The sequence below is a fragment of the Hyperolius riggenbachi genome, chromosome 5 (genome assembly GCF_040937935.1).
Source record: "Hyperolius riggenbachi isolate aHypRig1 chromosome 5, aHypRig1.pri, whole genome shotgun sequence".
Lineage (NCBI taxonomy): Eukaryota > Metazoa > Chordata > Amphibia > Anura > Hyperoliidae > Hyperolius > Hyperolius riggenbachi.
Genome location: NC_090650.1, coordinates 260108014 through 260126136, shown reverse-complemented (window position 1 = coordinate 260126136; position 18123 = coordinate 260108014). Strand labels below are relative to the sequence as shown.

General features: G+C 45.4%; 1 protein-coding gene across 1 annotated transcript in view; it reads right to left on the bottom strand.

Moving 5' to 3' along the window:
- Nucleotides 1-6065, bottom strand: part of LY86 (lymphocyte antigen 86) — a 30771-nt gene extending 24706 nt beyond the window's left edge. Inside the window, exon 1 of the mRNA XM_068234620.1 lies at nt 5762-6065. Within this exon, the coding sequence (XP_068090721.1) occupies nt 5762-5951 (190 nt within the window). The 5' untranslated portion in view covers nt 5952-6065. The remainder of the gene's footprint in view (nt 1-5761) is intronic.
- Between the last annotated feature and the right edge of the window lie 12058 nt (nt 6066-18123).

The following is an 18123-nucleotide window of genomic DNA, read 5'->3' as shown; positions in this document are numbered from 1 at the left end:
AATGTTTAAATACTATTGCCAGTACAATCCACCCAAGTCACACTGACCTCCTTCCACCTTTACCATTACTCTGAAAGAATATTATGCGTTATGCAATAATTTAATGCCTAACTATATAAGTGAAATAATCCAATAGCAAGTCATGTGAATTGTGCCACCTAGCCAGGCGTATTGCTAAGATTCTGTAAGACCCAGGGCACCACTGGGCACCAAGAAGTGTGCATAGTGCATAGGGTTAAAAGGTGGGCCTAGTCATAATGGGTCATGGGTGGGGCCAAATGTACATGAACCTAGCAGCAGTGATGAGGACCAAAAGTCCGAAACAGGCTGTCTACATGTGGGGTTGATATGGCTGTGTAAAACTTAAAGCTATAGGCTTGCTATACACCAGCGGTTCTGGATGCTTGCTTGGCTTAACAAGGGCGAAAAGGGATAATTTGCATATTTAGTGGTAGTGCATTGTGGGTAACCACAAATGTTCATTTATAACTGAATTATTGCAAATTTCTTTCTGTTTTAAGAAGGCAATTACACCAAGCTAAATATATAGAGAACAGTCTGCTAGGGGTTTTTAAAGGAACAGCATCAGTCTTTATTCTTCATAAATATTATATCATTTGATTGCAGCCGTATAGATAAGGTATCCAATTCCAACACCAACAATTGTTGGTGTTGGAATTGGATACCTTATCTATACGGCTGCAATCAAATGATATAATATTTATGAAGAATAAAGACTGATGCTGTTCCTTTAAAAAACCCTAGTGGACTGTTTTCTATATATATAAGTGTAAACGGGGTGGAACCGACTGGACCATTTTTTATCTGTTCTTGTGACACTTCACCGCCCACTGACACCCATAGCTGTGAACAGCTGTGTGTACCCATAGCTGTGTTCTGAATGTAAAGTGATTTCTGCCCTTTAGGGATTAAAACCCAACTCTGCATCAACTACAACATTTTTTGGCTGGACTTTTGGCATGAATCTCCCTCCGGCATGCCTACTGTGTGTTAGACCCCTTGAAACAACTTTTCCTTCACTTTTGTGGCCAGAAAGAGTCCCTGTAGGTTTTAAAATTTGCCTGCCCATTGAAGTCTATGGCGGTTTGCATGTACGCAAACATTTGCGGACGTTTGCTGTTCGTGAATCGCGAACACAAATTTTGATGTTCGGGCCATCTCTAGCTGTAATGTGTCACATATCTGGGACTCCTTCCCAAGCCTGCTGATCCATACATTAGTGGTGAGATGCACCTTGCAACCACCAGCATAACTGAGCAACAGACCAACACACTCAACCACATGGTGGTGTAGGTCAGAGATTGCTGACCTGGTAAAATAATTCCATATTCAAATTTTGGTATGAGTCATAAATTAACTTCCTCTGTTCACTGCTGAGTGGTAGTGGCTGCACAGAGCCTGCTATTCATCCTCAGCACTCAACCCTAATATTGAAAAGTGGTACAAAGTTGATGTGCTCAGACATTGGTTGCTCCTGCTGCCTCTTATTGTCTGCCTTACAAAAAAGCTCCTTCCCCTGGGCTCCCTGGATTCATGATACACCATTCTGGATTGGTTACCAGCCTGCCCTACTGCCTGTATGTGCTTATCTGATTGCCTAATATGTAGGGAGGCAAGGTAGCCTTGTACACATGCTAGATGATTCTTGGCTGAGAAGGCTAGTTGGAACTGCCTCTGCCAACAATCTAGCATGTGTACAGCTGCTCCCGACCCCCAGCCTGCATGCTGCTGAATTGATCCACCAGTCACATCAATGTTTGTTCTTCTACTCACCTCAAACACGGCGAATCCAGCACTGGAGACTTGGGCGCAGCCGGTGCCACCATAGGTCGTAATAGGAATTATGGCCATAGCAGCGCACAAGGAGTAACTTCGGCGCCGTCAGAAGCTGGAAGCGAAATTATTTAATTCCCCACCATCCATGGGGGTCTGGAGGGGAAATAGTATTTAATACGGCCGGGAACTTGTGCAGCAGCAGGATCGGCCATATACTGGCTGTATCCTGCGCCCAAGTCTCCCGCGCTGATATCTCTCGTACGCTACTCACCTAGCCTACTCCATCATACCCCGCGCTATTGGCCATCCTCCCCTGCATAGCAACAGAATACATTGCTGGCCAGCAGGCTAGCATCGCATCTGTACAACCTCAGCCCCGAACTGTGGCCCAAAGGATCGAGTCCTGATCCCTGCACAGTAATTGCAAGTGTGTACCTTTATCCTTGCACCTTCCTCCTTGCCAGGTGCTCCTACAGCTGACAGGCATATGAGGTTAGTAACATGACTCTACAACAATCAGTCCTGAATTAACACCTTTTGTAATTCTTCCATTTAAAGGACAACCAAGGTGATATGTGACATGATGAGATAGACATGTGTATGTACAGTGCCAAACACACAAATCACCAGGCTGTGTTCCTTTTTTTTCTTTCACTGCCTGACAGAGTTAAACATCAGGTATGGAAGTGACAATTTCTGTCTGGGTCAGGACTGGGTCGGACAGGGTCAGACTATAACATAACCCTAAGTGCCTGGCTCTTCTACTGACCACATAAGCTATTGCTCCGTTGTTATTGCCTGATGAAGTGGGATCAAACCTGCGAAACGCGTTGCATATTTGGAGTTCATAAATAAAATGTATTGACTGTCTTTAGTACAGTCGTTGTGTGTCTACTTGGAGGAGGTAAGTCCACCACTACCTCCTCTATTTACCAAGAATTTGGTTTTTAACCACTTGAGGACCCACCCTTTACCCCCCCTTAAGGACCAGCGCTGTTTTAGCTGATCTGGGCTGGGTGGGCTCTGCAGCCCCCAGCACAGATCAGCTGGCACGCCGAGCGACCAGATCGCCCCCCTTTTTTCCCCACTAGGGGGATGATGTGCTGGGGGGGTCTGATCGCTCCTGCCTGATGGGTGTTGCGGGGGGGGGGCACCTCAAAGCCCCCCTCCGCTGCGGAATTCCTCCCCTCCCTCTCCTACCTGTTCCCCCCCGGTGATCCGCGCTGCACAGGATGCTATCTGTCCTGTGCAGCCAGTGACAGGCTGTCCCTTGTCACATGGCGGCGATCCTCGGCCGCTGATCGGCCGGGGATCGCCGATCTGCCTTACGACGCTGCTGCGCAGCAGCGCCGTACAATGTAAACAAAGCGGATTATTTCCGCTTGTGTTTACATTTAGCCTGCGAGCCGCGATCGGCGGCCCGCAGGCTATTCACGGAGCCCCCCGCCGTGAATTGACAGCGAGCGGCTGCTTCCTGATTAATTAGCCTGCAGTCGGCGACGCAGAACTGCGTCGCTGGTCCTGCAGCTGCCAGTTTGCCGACGCGCGGTATGAGTGCGCGGTCGGCAAGTGGTTAAGCTCATTTAGCTTTCTTTATCCTTTTGGCGCCTCTGTTCTCCTGCAAAACCTCGTCTTAATGTCTCTTTTGGTCTGGCCCACGTAGGCCAGTCCACAAGGGCATTTTATACAGTACACCACCACCGTGGTGTCACATGTGGCGTAGTCTTTCAAAGGCAATGGAGTGCCTTAACGTGGATGATTAATTGCTGAACCTCTAATGATGCGGTTACAATGCTGACAATGTAAGCAAGGAAGGTGCCGACCTTAGAGAGTTTACAATAGAGAAAGACAGGAGAATGTATCAGATGTTAATTTTGTCACTACTTTCTGCAATGAGTCTTCTGTTTTGCGAGACACGATTTTGAAGTTGCCTGGCTCTTCTACTGACCACATATGCTATTGCTACGTTGTTATTGCCTGATGAAGCGGGACCAAACCTGCGAAACACGTTGCATATTTGGAGTTCATAAATAAAATATATTGACTGTCTTTACTACAGTCGTTGTGTGTGTACTTGGAGGAGGTAAGTCCACCACTACCTCCTCTATTTATCAAGAATTTGGTTTTTAAGCTCATTTAGCTTCCTGTTATCCTTTTGGCGCCTCTGTTTTCCTGCATAATATTGAGTCCACCCTGGATGGAGGGTTGAACCCTCTTTTTCTCATCTACAGAGAGCGACTTCTTATTCCTGAGTGGGGTCAGGAAAATCTCCCCACCTGCCTTTACAGTGGTTGCCTAATGGTAACCCTGGTTTGTGAGTATTAATATTTACTCTATCTAGTAACCATTTACCAGTGCATATTACACTATTGGGGCTCTTGGTGTTCCTTGTTTTTATCTCATTAAGACGAGGTTGAATGAGCACAGGAGCAAATACAGAACCCTAATAGAGCAAAAAGAGGGGAGGAGGAAAGTAATCGGGAATCCCCTTTAACACGACATTTTAAGGAGTTCAATCTAAGTGTGACTCAGCTGAGGTGGCTGGTTTTGGAGGTGGTAAAGTTCCCTGAGGGTGCCGACCGGAGAACTATTTTACTTAGACGTAAGGCTTGGTGGATGGAGAAGCTGGGGACACAGTCACCCTATGGCCTTAACCCTCCTGGCGGTTTGCTAAAAAATCGCCAGGGGGCAGCAAATCTTTTTTTTTTTATTTTTTTTTTTTGTTTTTTCATGTTTTCTGCTCAGCGGCATCCCCCCAGCCCCTCCGATCGCCTCCGGCGATCGGCGATCAGGAGATCCCGTTCAAAGAACGGGATCTCCTGGAGGGCTTCCTCCGTCGCCATGGCGACGGGGCGGGATGATGTCACCAACGTCATCGACGTCGTGACGTCAAAGGGGATTCCGATCCACCCCATAGAGCTGCCTGGCACTGATTGGCCAGGCAGCGCACGGGGTCTGGGGGGGGCGGCTGCGGCGCGACGGATAGCGGCGGATCGGCGGGTAGCGGCGGCGATCGGGCACTGCACGCAGCTAGCAAAGTGTTAGCTGCGTGCAGCAAAAAAAAAATTATGCAAATCGGCCCAGCGGGGCCTGAGCGGTGCCTTCCGGCGGCATAGCCCGAGCTCGGCTCGGGCTTACCGCCAGGAAGGTTAATGAAGACTTCAGTCTCAGATGTTTCCTATGAATGTTTTTGCTGCTTTCAAGTCCTTGAAGGGTTAATGTATGTTTAAGATTGTGCTAGCCCCCCAATCATTTGGGTGTGGTGTGTTAATGTGAACTTATATATTGCACTATGGTGTTACCAGATGATTCAAGCACTTGAGAAAGGGCCTTTGCCTGAAACGTTGTGCTGTTTGTGTGCTGTATCACCGCTCATGTGTGCAATAAAAGTCTGTTGATTTCATCTTGGAGGATCGAGTCCTATTTGGATGGTGCTATTTAATAATGTCAGAAACACCTGATCTGCTGCATGCTTGTTCAGGGTCTATGTAAAATTATTAGAGGCAGATGAACAGCTGGACAGCCAGGGCAATGGTATTGCTTAAAAGGAAGTAAATATGGCATCCTCCATATTACTCGCACCTCGGGTTCACTTTAATATAAATTGTTTTGTATTTTAGTTGGTGATTTGACCATCACAGGCACAGCTGAAATTATTATTGAGAGACACTAAACCCGTGCCAGCATGTAAGCCACATGCAACCTGATATATTATAAGTGTCACATTGACTTAACATGGTTATGCACTGTGTGTGTTTCAGAAGCTATACAGGTTGCAGTTTTAATGAAAACATAGTTTGTTCATGCTGAGCTAGCAGGCATTGCGCTCTGTCATTGCACGCCCTTGGAAAATCAGAGATTGCTTGTGCTATAACAGATCCTCAGCATGACACCAAAGTTATTAAAAACAATAGCTGGTACTATGCAGCGTTATTTAGCAAACATGAACACATTTTTCACTCACCGCAACTTTTGTAATACACTTCAACATTCTTCATCCTGCAGACTGTATGCCTGGGCCATTCTTTCATTTCTCCCAGGTACAGGCAACAAAAAGCAAAAAGAAAGATGCTGAAATCTTTCATTGTGCAAAATCGATCTTTTTCTTTTCCAAACAAGCCTTTTGTTCTTTTTCTGCCTTTTGCAACAGGCATGCAACGGAACTACATTACTATGTGCCCGTATAACCATTTAAAATCCAGAAAAATGATTTAAGCTTAATCATAAGCACTTGTAGGGTGTAGAAAACTGAAAAATCGTCTGTGCCACTTTACTTTTCTGTTCCTCAGCCACACAGTTTCACTTCCTAATTTTCACGTTCACATCTCTTATTTAAAGCAGACCTGAACTCATAACTTCCTCTCTGCTCTAAAAGATACACAACAGCATAATAACATTTTAAAAAACAGAACATTTCTTTGTTACAGCTGACGACACAAATCCTGCAATAAACCTGCAGTGTGTCTACTTTTTGCTTTCATGGCAGCAGCCATAGGGTTAACATCCTGTGTTTACAAATTAGCTGCTCTGCCGAGGCAGACAGCTGATACACCTGAGAGATCAAATTACAGTTGTGATTAGTCACAGATAAGGGGGAATTACACAGGCTAAACTCTCTAAATACACACATGGTGCATTTCACTATGTTTTCCTTCCATTCAGGTCCAATTTAAGAGGAACATGTTGTGCAAATTTACTAAAGTGTAGTACAGTGGTAAAAAAAAAAAACTAGATATCTTGGTTTATATCAAGAAGAATGAAGTGGGCTAAAAAGAACAGGTGTCCAGCTCTACAATCTTCTCCACAGTTCTGGACAAGGTCTGGCTATCCATTAAACGCAGGCTTTTTGAGTATTTATTAACCACTTGCCGACCACGCACTCATAACGCGCGTCGGCAAAGTGGTAGCTGCAGGACCAGCGACGCACATCTGCGTTGCCGGCTGCAGGCTAATTAATCAGGAACCAGCCGCTCGCGCGAGCGGCTGCTTCCTGTCAATTCACGGCGGGGGGCTCCGTGAATAGCCTGCGGGCCGCCGATCGCGGCTCGTAGGCTAAATGCAAACACAAGCGGAAATAATCCGCTTTGTTTACATTTTTACAACGCTGCTAACAGTAGCAGCGTTGTACTAGATCAGCGATCCCCGGCCAATCAGCGGCCGGGGATCGCTGTCACATGACAGGCAGGAGCCTGTTAGCGGCTGCACAGGACAGATCCATTCCTGTGCAGCCTCCGATCACCGGGGCAGGGAGGGAGGAGAGGGAGAGGGGGAATCCTGCGGTGGAGGGGGCTTTGACGTGCCCCCCCTGCCAGCCACACGCAGGCAGGAGCGATCAGACACCCCCAGCACATCATCCCCCTAGTGGGGAAAAAAGGGGGGCGATCTGGTCGCTCTGCCTGCTATTTGATCTGTGCTGGGGGCTGTAGAGCCCACCCAGCACAGATCTTAGAAATCAGTGCCGGTCCTTAAGGGGGGGTAAACGCTGAGTCCTGAAGTGGTTAAATTGTTTACTCTTCTGGAAAAAAATCTCTGCAGCCCTAAAAGGACAGCCATGCACGAGCGGCTCCGGCTTACTACGCAGGCGCACCCATACGTGTGTAGGCATAGTACAGCTGTAAATAAAGAGGGGCGCAGTCACGGTCAGCAATCCGATGCGCGCTTGTTGGATCTCTTTTAGGGTAAGCACATGGCAATGGTCGGGGCCAGGACGACGCAGGAAACCTCTGGAGATGCAGGATCTGCAGTAACAGTGTGATGCCATCGAGTCAATATGGATAAAAATCTGTAAGGACTGCCATGAAGAAATAAGACAGTTCCAAGGCAAAGGGGGGTCCAACCCAGTACTAGCAAGGTGTACATTATCTAAGAAAGTGGGCATTGAGTGGAAGCAGGTAATTTTAGGTGCTCTCTTCCACGCGCTGTGCCTGACCTGGGCGCTGCCATAGACATTATGGTATTATGTCTATGGCCATGCAGCAGTGTAATTCAGGTACCAAATTACTTCTTCCTCCAAGTTGCTACAGCTCGGAGGGGGAATAGTAATTAACCCCGCTTTCAGCTCACCCTGTACCAAAATGATCGGGAGACGAAAATCCTTGTACGCCAGTGAGTGTATATCACTGCTAATAGGGAAGATATCTTGACTATATGGCTGCTAGATGATCCATGTATATAAATACGGCTGCTTCACTTCAATGTAAATTATTAAGGTTGGAGTTATGACTATGGTTTGGGCAGGTGAAAGGGCTTAGAACCTTTTTTGGATTTTTATTGCTGTCTGGGTCTTGAAAACAGGTTTAAATCAAAATTTCACTTTTTGTAAAATTATTTGTAATCATAGATGGGTGCAGATCAAGCTTTATTTTCTTTCATACATTGATGATCATTACACTTATCTCTCTATGGAAATCTGGAACCTACTATGAATTTCCAAAACTGACAGTGCAAACTGCACTTGTTTGCAACTATGACAACAATACTCTATTTTGTGCATTGACCTCGGTGGGATACGATTGGACCATTTTCAAGCTGCATTACTTTGCATGCAAAATGAGTCCTACATTGACCCAGAAATGCATCTCATTGACCATCCCAAAAATGTACAGTTCAAATGTTCAGTTTTGTCACAGAGGTCTGTACAAAGCGTTATAATATTGTCATATCATTTATGCATAAGCACAACAGTTTAATAAAGATGTGCAGAATTCACATCTGATTGTGTACAGAGAAGTTTGTACTCCCTCCCCATTTCCCCCAAATAAATAGCATCAAATGTTTGAAGAGAGGACCTTTATTTGTCAGTTGATATCTTCTTTACTAGGACACCCCATGTGTTTGCATTTCCACATGACAGCATATAAAACACCAGTGTCTCTCACTGGGCAACCTGAGTAAAATAAACACCTGCAGAGGAACAAGAAAGCAAGATATGTTAATAAAACTCTGTTAAGGGGGGAAATTACTTTTTATTATACTGTTTCACTAACCAGTATTGTTATTCCAGTTGGTTGCTATGGAAACGTTTCTACTTTTGCTCACATTCACATTCTTCTAACACTGCATTCATAGACCCTGTGCCCAAAGAATAGTATATAAGCTGAAACCTCTGGATATATGCCTTCTGCTGCATGGTAATTTGAATCTACTGAGTGAGCAAATGTCAGTTTGCTTTCCATTCTTTTCCCAGTCATTACAATTTACACCAATAGTCCAACAGTTTATCAACAGAGTGGTTACTATTGTCCTCTAGAGGGTGCTATTCCCTAATATTTTGTAATAATTAATAACATGAAATAATTTATTGAATGAAAGTTTACTGGAGCACAGCATGCTACAGGAATGATTTAATAAAGTGGGGGGATTTTAATATGTGATCTCTACTTTTTGTTTCAGATTCCCACACAGAATGTCAGGGTGCCACAGTATATAACGCAGCCACCCCATCGTGCTGCCATTGAAATGAATGCTGACATAAATTACATGGGTTTTTATTGTGAGGTAAATTTGTGCTGGGAGTTATCTCTGTTCTTACCTGTCTTGTGATGCCATTTCCGTGCCCAGTGCTAGGTGATGCTGATTGGATGGCTCTTGACCTATGGAGAGAAGGGTCAACTATGTGTAAATAGAGGTGAAGATCACCTGACCTGTCATTCCCTGAAGAGACTGACAAGCTGACTGTCTACAATTGATTTCCTTGCCCCCCCTCACCTTTTGCACATTAATGTCACTGGCACCTTTATGTGGGATGTAACACCCATTCTTAAGTGAGTGGGATCCAGTTGTGTGGATTGGAGTATGTCGCTCAGGCTATTGCCGAGCAATTTTGGCTCTGCAGCTTGGTTTAGGTAATTTTTGATGGTTTAAAAAAAAATTTGTTTATGGTATAACAGTTGATACTGGTTATTTATTTATATCCCTATCCCTTTTATTTATATTTATTTACCCCTAATAAAGGGCCGGGCCTATTTTTATCCAATCTGGCTTCTTGTGTATCATTTCTATGCTAACCTTTTCTCTCCACAGGTGGTATTTAATTCATGTGTAGTGCAGCACCATGAGATGCGTCCTGTCCACCAGGTAAACAGGAGTAATACATGTAGGCATTCCATATAATGAAGAGAATGTCCCATGCAACTTGTACTCCAGTGTCCTCCTCTCCATCAGCCTGACTGGTTTCGGCTCTTGCTGTTGTTAGGGGTGCGAGCGGGCATCTATTCCATACACATCGCTTACTTGAGTACCACTAGGGTGAGGAGTATTTAAGAGGAATTATACTGAAAATAACATAATGAATAAGATTGCTTATTTTTTTACAATATTCATTCATACATTAGTCCGAAAGATATGTAGAAGCTTTCCAGAGGCGCCAATAGAATAAAAGTCACTTAAACGAGCTTAAAACCGATGGGGCAGTGGTGGGCCTATTCCATCCATGCAGACAAAGCAAACAAAGGAAGGACTGTGGCATCAACAGTCAAACAACAATTTTATTTATACTCCACGGTAAAAATAGGCAACGCGTTTCACGGGCTCAATCCCGCTTCATCAGGCCAATCAAAAAGGAGCATACAGCTTAACAGCATCAAAACCACACTGAGCGCCTCTGTGTCCGAAAGAAGTGCGCTACCCATAAAGTGCATAAGAAAGTTTAAAAAAACCAACAGTTCAGTTCTTCCAATTCCTTAACCACTTCCCGACCGCCCACTACACAGGGGCGGCGGGGAAGTGGAGCCCTGCAGGACGGCCTCACCCACAGAGGCGGCGGTCCATTTAAGGGCATGGGCGGAGCGATAGCGTCATCCGTGACGCGATCCTCCGCCGGCGCCTGTCACCGCTCGCTCGCCGCAACATCCCGCCGGCTATACGGAAGCGCCGGCGGGATGTTAACCCCGCGATCGCCGCATACAAAGTGTATAATACACTTTGTAATGTTTACAAAGTGTATTATACATGCTGCCTCCTGCCCTGGTGGTCCCAGTGTCCGAGGGACCACCAGGGCAGGCTGCAGCCACCCTAGTCTGCACCCAAGCACACTGATTTCTCCCCCCCCTGCCCCAGATCGCCCACAGCACCCATCAGACCCCCCCCCTGCCCACCCCCCAGACCCCTGTTTGCACCCAATCACCCCCCTAATCACCCATCAATCACTCCCTGTCACTATCTGTCAACGCTATTTTTTTTTTATCCCCCCCCCCTGCTCCCTGCCCCCTCCTGATCACCCCCCACCCCTCAGATTCTCCCCAGACCCCCCCCCCCCCCAGACCACCCCCCCCTGTTTACTGTATGCATCTATCCCCCTGATCACCTGTCAATCACCTGTCAATCACCTGTCAATCACCCGTCAATCACCCATCAATCACCCGTCAATCACCCCCTGTCACTGCCACCCATCAATCAGCCCCTAACCTGCCCCTTGCGGGCAATCTGATCACCCCCCCACACCAATAGATCGCCCACAGATCCGACATCAGATCACCTCCCAAATCCATTGTTTACATCTATTCTCTCCTCTAAACACCCACTAATTACCCATCAATCACCCATCAATCACCCCCTATCACCACTTGTCACTTTTACCTATCAGATCAGACCCTAATCTGCCCCTTGCGGGCACCCAATCACCCGCCCACACGCTCAGATTGCCCTCTGACCCCCCCTTATCAATTCACCAGTGCATTAATTACATCTGTTCTTCCCTGTAATAACCCACTGATCACCTGTCAATCACCTGCCAATCACCTATCACCCATCAATCACCCCCTGTCACCCCCTGTCACTGCCACCCATCAATCAGCCCCTAACCTGCCCCTTGCGGGCAATCTGATCACCCACCCACACCATTAGATCGCCCGCAAACCCGCCGTCAGATTACCTCCCAAATGTATCGTTTACATCTGTTATCTTCTCTAAACACCCACTAATTACCCATCAATCACCCCCTATCACCACCTGTCACTGTTACCTATCAGATCAGACCCTAATCTGCCCCTTGCGGGCACCCAATCACCCGCCCACACGCTCAGATTGCCCTCAGACCCCCCCCCCCCCTTATCAATTCGCCAGTGCATTAATTACATCTGTCCTTCCCTGTAATAACCCACTGATCACCTGTCAATCACCTGCCAATCACCTATCACCCATCAATCACCCCCTGTCACTGCCACCCAACAATCAGCCCCTAACCTGCCCCTTGCGGGCAATCTGATCACCCACCCACACCAATATATCGCCCGCAGATCCGACATCAGATCACCACCCAAGCGCAGTGTTTCCATCTATTCTCTCCTCTAAACACCCACTAATTACCCATCAATCACTCCCTATCACCACCTGTCACTGTTACCTATCAGATCAGACCCTAATCTGCCCCTTGCGGGCACCCAATCGCCCGCCTACACGCTCAGATTGCCCTCAGACCCCCCCTTATCAATTCGCCAGTGCAATATTTACATCTGTTCTCCCCTGTAATAACCCACTGATTACCTGTCAATCACCTATCAATCACCCATCAATCACCCCCTGTCACTGCCACCCATCAATCACCCCCTGTCACTGCCACCCATCAATCACCCCCTGTCACTGCCACCCATCAATCAGCCCCTAACCTGCCCCTTGCGGGCAAACTGATCACCCACCCACACCAATAGATCGCCCGCAGATCCGACATCAGATCACCACCCAAGCGCAGTGTTTCCATCTATTCTCTACCCTAAACACCCACTAATTACCCATCAATCACCCCCTGTCACTGCTACCTATCAGATTAGACCCCTATCTGCCCCTAGGGCACTCAATCACCCGCCCACACCCTCAGAATGCCCTCAGACCCCAGCCCTGATCACCTCGCCAGTGCATTGCTTGCATCCATTCCCCCCTCTAATCACACCTTGAGACACCCATCAATCACCTCCTGTCACCCCCTAGCACACCTACCCATCAGATCAGGCCCCAATTTGCCCCGTGTGGGCTCCTGATCACTCGGCCAAACCCTCAGACCCCCTTCCGATCACCTCCCCAGTGCATGGATTGCATCTATTTTCCCCTCTAACCACCCCCTGAGACACCCATCAATCACCTCCTGTCACCCCCCTAGCACTCCTATCCATCAGATCAGGCCTAATACAACCTGTCATCTAAAAGGCCACCCTGCTTATGACCGGTTCCACAAAATTCGCCCCCTCATAGACCACCTGTCATCAAAATTTGCAGATGCTTATACCCCTGAACAGTCATTTTGAGACATTTGGTTTCCAGACTACTCACGGTTTTGGGCCTGTAAAATGCCAGGGCGGTATAGGAACCCCACAAGTGACCCCATTTTAGAAAAAAAAGACACCCCAAGGTATTATGTTAGGTGTATGACGAGTTCATAGAAGATTTAATTTTTTGTCAAAAGTTAGCGGAAATTAATTTTTATTGGTTTTTTTTCACAAAGTGTCATTTTTCACTAACTTGTGACAAAAAATAAAATCTTCTATGAACTCGCCATACACCTAACGGAATACCTTGGGGTGTCTTCTTTCTAAAATGGGGTCACTTGTGGGGTTCCTATACTGCCCTGGCATTTTAGGGGCCCTAAACCGCGAGGAGTAGTCTAGAAAACAAATGCTTCAAAATGACCTGTGAATAGGACGTTGGGCCCCTTAGCGCACCTAGGCTGCAAAAAAGTGTCACACATGTGGTACCGCCGTACTCAGGAAAAGTAGTATAATGTGTTTTGGGGTGTATTTTTACACATACCCATGCTGGGTGGGAGAAATTTCTATGTAAATGGACAATTGTGTGTAAAAAAATCAAACAATTGTCATTTACAGAGATATTTCTCCCACTTAGCATGGGTATGTGTAAAAATACACCCCAAAACGCATTATACTACTTCTCCTGAGTACAGCGGTACCACATGTGTGGCACTTTTTTACACCCTAAGTACGCTAAGGGGCCCAAAGTCCAATGAGTACCTTTAGGATTTCACAGGTCATTTTGCGACATTTGGTTTCAAGACTACTCCTCACGGTTTAGGGCCCCTAAAATGCCAGGGCAGTATAGGAACCCCACAAATGACCCCATTCTAGAAAGAAGACACCCAAAGGTATTCCGTACGGAGTATGGTGAGTTCATAGAAGATTTTATTTTTTGTCACAAGTTAGCGGAAAATGACACTTTGTGAAAAAAAACTATTAAAATCAATTTCCGCTAACTTGTGACAAAAAAATAAAAACTTCTATGAACTCACCATACTCCTAACGGAATACCTTGGGGTGTCTTCTTTCTAAAATGGGGTCATTAGTGGGGTTCCTATACTGCCCTGGCATTTTAGGGGCCCTAAACCGTGAGGAGTAGTCTTGAAACAAAAATGACCTGTGAAATCCTAAAGGTACTCATTGGACTTTGGGCCCCTTAGTGCAGTTAGGGTGCAAAAAAGTGCCACACATGTGGTATCGCCGTACTCGGGAGAAGTAGTACAATGTGTTTTGGGGTGTATTTTTACACATACCCATGCTGGGTGGGAGAAATACCTCTGTAAATGACAATCTTTTGATTTTTTTTACACACAATTGTCCATTTACAGAGGTATTTCTCCCACCCAGCATGGGTATGTGTAAAAATACACCCCAAAACACATTGTACTACTTCTCCCGAGTATGGCGATACCACATGTGTGGCACTTTTTTGCACCCTAACTGCGCTAAAGGGCCCAAAGTCCAATGAGTACCTTTAGGATTTCACAGGTCATTTTGCGACATTTGGTTTCAAGACTACTCCTCACGGTTTAGGGCCCCTAAAATGCCAGGGCAGTATAGGAACCCCACAAATGACCCCATTTTAGAAAGAAGACACCCCAAGGTATTCCGTTAGGAGTATGGTGAGTTCATAGAAGATTTTATTTTTTGTCAAAAGTTAGCGGAAATTGATTTTAATTGTGTTTTTTCACAAAGTGTCATTGCCCGCTAACTTGTGACAAAAAATAAAATCTTCTATGAACTCGCCATACTACTAACGGAATACCTTGGGGTGTCTTCTTTCTAAAATGGGGTCATTTGTGGGGTTCCTATACTGCCCTGGCATTTTAGGGGCCCTAAACCGTGAGGAGTAGTCTTGAAACGAAATTTCTCAAAATGACCTGTGAAATCCTAAAGGTACTCATTGGACTTTGGGCCCTTTAGCGCAGTTAGGGTGCAAAAAAGTGCCACACATGTGGTATCGCCGTACTCAGGAGAAGTAGTATAATGTGTTTTGTGGTGTATTTTTACACATACCCATGCTGAGTGGGAGAAATATCTCTGTAAATGGACAATTGTGTGTAAAAAAAATTAACAAATTGTCATTTACAGAGATATTTCTCCCACCCAGCATGGGTATGTGTAAAAATACACCCCAAAACACATTATACTACTTCTCCTGAGTACGGCAATACCACATGTGTGGCACTTTTTTGCAGCCTAACTGCGCTAAGGGGTCCAAAGTCCAATGAGCACCTTTAGGCTTTACAGGGGTGCTTACAATTTAGCACCCCCCAAAATGTCAGGACAGTAAACACACCCCACAAATGATCCCATTTTGGAAAGTAGACCCTTCAAGGTATTCAGAGAGGGGCATGGTGAGTCCGTGGCAGATTTCATTTTTTTTTGTCGCAAGTTAGAAGAAATGGAAACTTTTTTTTTTTTTTTTTTTCCTCACAAAGTGTCATTTTCCGCTTACTTGTGACAAAAAATAATATCTTCTATGAACTCACTATGCCTCTCAGTGAATACTTTGGGATGTCTTCTTTCCAAAATGGGGTCATTTGGGGGGTATTTATACTATCCTGGAATTCTAGCCCCTCATGAAACATGACAGGGGGTCAGAAAAGTCAGAGATGCTTGAAAATGGGAAAATTCACTTTTGGCACCATAGTTTGTAAACGCTATAACTTTTACCCAAACCAATAAATATACACTGAATGGTTTTTTTTTTATCAAAAACATGTTTGTCCACATTTTTCGCGCTGCATGTATACAGAAATTTTACTTTATTTGAAAACTGTCAGCACAGAAAGTTAAAAAAATCATTTTTTTGCCAAAATTCATGTCTTTTTTGATGAATATAATAAAAAGTAAAAATCGCAGGAGCAATCAAATAGCATCAAAAGAAAGCTTTATTAGTGACAAGAAAAGGAGCCAAAATTCATTTAGGTGGTAGGTTGTATGAGCGAGCAATAAACCGTGAAAGCTGCAGTGGTCTGAATGGAAAAAAAGTGGCCGGTCCTTAAGGGGGGTAAAGCCCTAGGTCCTCAAGTGGTTAAGGCTCCAAATTCCACTTCGTAGACTTTCAATAATGCCTCAGAGAAAATAAAAACATAAATGGATCTTCCACCTCCACTGAAACCGAGCTCACCTTGCGCGGTTGCTGCCAAGACCCAAAAACAGCACCACAAACAGATTTACAAAACCACAGCTTCAGCCACACCGTTCTTCAATGGTAATATTTATCCTTCCTCCACAGCATATTCATATAAAAGACAAGGGGATACAATTTCATAGCGCAGACTGTGTTATATGATACGGTCCCCAGGCACCATTAGAGATACTTTTATGCTGTATGATGGTAGATTTTAGGGAGTCACTGCAAGTGCTCCCCACCTCCAGGTATTATGCTCACCTCTAACTAGTACTGCCCCAACTCACCGACAGCTCAACATGCCTGCCAATGTGCCTCGGCTCATATAGCCACTCTCTGGACAAGCCACTCTGCAGCCTCTACTTCTCAGTCTGGTGCAGTTTTATCCAATCTGTCAACTTAAGAGACTGTTCTTTGCGTAAAACCATCCATTTATTTAAAATACAAAGGTATTGCTACTTACAAACTTCCATAAAAACAAGTGTTTTTAACATGAGGACGTCTCCTCCACTGAGCGCTTCCTGTCCCGCAAGCCACGCCCTACGCATTTCGTCACAATGACTCATCACAATGACTTATCATAGCCCCCATGAGTCATTGTGACGAAGCGCGTAGGCCGTGGCTTTCATATAACACAGTCTGCGCTATGGGATTGTATCCCCTTGTCTTTTATATGAATACGCTGTGGAGGAAGGATGAATATTACCAGTAAAGAACGGTGTGGCTGAAGCGGTGGTTTTGTAAATCTGTTTGTGGTGCTGTTTGTGGGTCTTGGCAGCAACCGCGCAAGGTGAGCTCGGTTTCAGTAGAGGTGGAGGATCCACGGTTGAAACTGGTGTTACTCCTTAAACAGCCAGCACGGTGATATCTGGGTATTGATGTGGTGGTGAAACTTCGAGTCAATTCAGTCTGTGCGATGATGGCTTTTATGTTTTTATTTTCTCTGAGGCATTATTGAAAGTCTACGAAGTGGAATTTGGAGCCTTAAGGAATTGGAAGAACTGAACTGTTGGTTTTTTAAACTTTCTTATGCATTTTATGGGTAGCGCACTTCTTTGGGACTAATGAATTTAATCATGGATGTATGAATGGCATTATTGGAGGTGCTGCAAGCTGGATGTATAGATAGGCATTAGGTATTTAGGGGCGCGCACCAATTTACACATACCAATATTCATTCATAGATTATTTAGTCAGTGTTTGCCCACTGTAAACTCTTTCCTCTTCCTGATTTACATTCTGACATTTATCACTGGTGGTGACATCTTCAGTCCTACCAGGTGATCTATACAGAATGTTCATTACTACGAGTTCTGTGCACAAAGGAAAATATTGCTTGTTTGGCAGTTGGAAAAAGTCATTTTTTCCCACAGTGCAAAAGGTTCACAAACTGACCGAACCATGGTCATGACATCACACTGTGGGAGGAGTTTCACCACAATATCAACCATACGGACCCCATGATGATCTACTTCAGAAAAGGTGAAGATTTCTCATGGGAAAGGCTGCTGATTGGGATCAAGTTAAATCCTGGGTTAAAGTTCCTCTTTACTGCCAAAGTGTCCTAATTGGTGTTAGAACCCGCAGATGTAAGTGTCTGATCATTTTTTACTGTGGCCATTTTATTGTTACTAATAAAGAAGAATTTTGTCTGTACTAAATGGTGTCCACCCCCTGTGTGTGCATCTCCCCATGTAGGGGCAAACCCAGGGTTTTCAAGGGGGGGATTCCTAAAAGGTCTCCCTCAGCTATTCACGCTACAGTATAATAATATGGTAGGACATTATGCTGGGTACACATAATGCAATTTCCTGTCCGACTGACCGACAATGGGATCGATCAGGAACTGTTTGGATACAGATAAAAATGAGGACAGATGCCATTGGTAATGAAGGGCAAAGTGAAACATCCACACAGCAGGGCACAGGGCTGTGTTCATACCTGACTCTG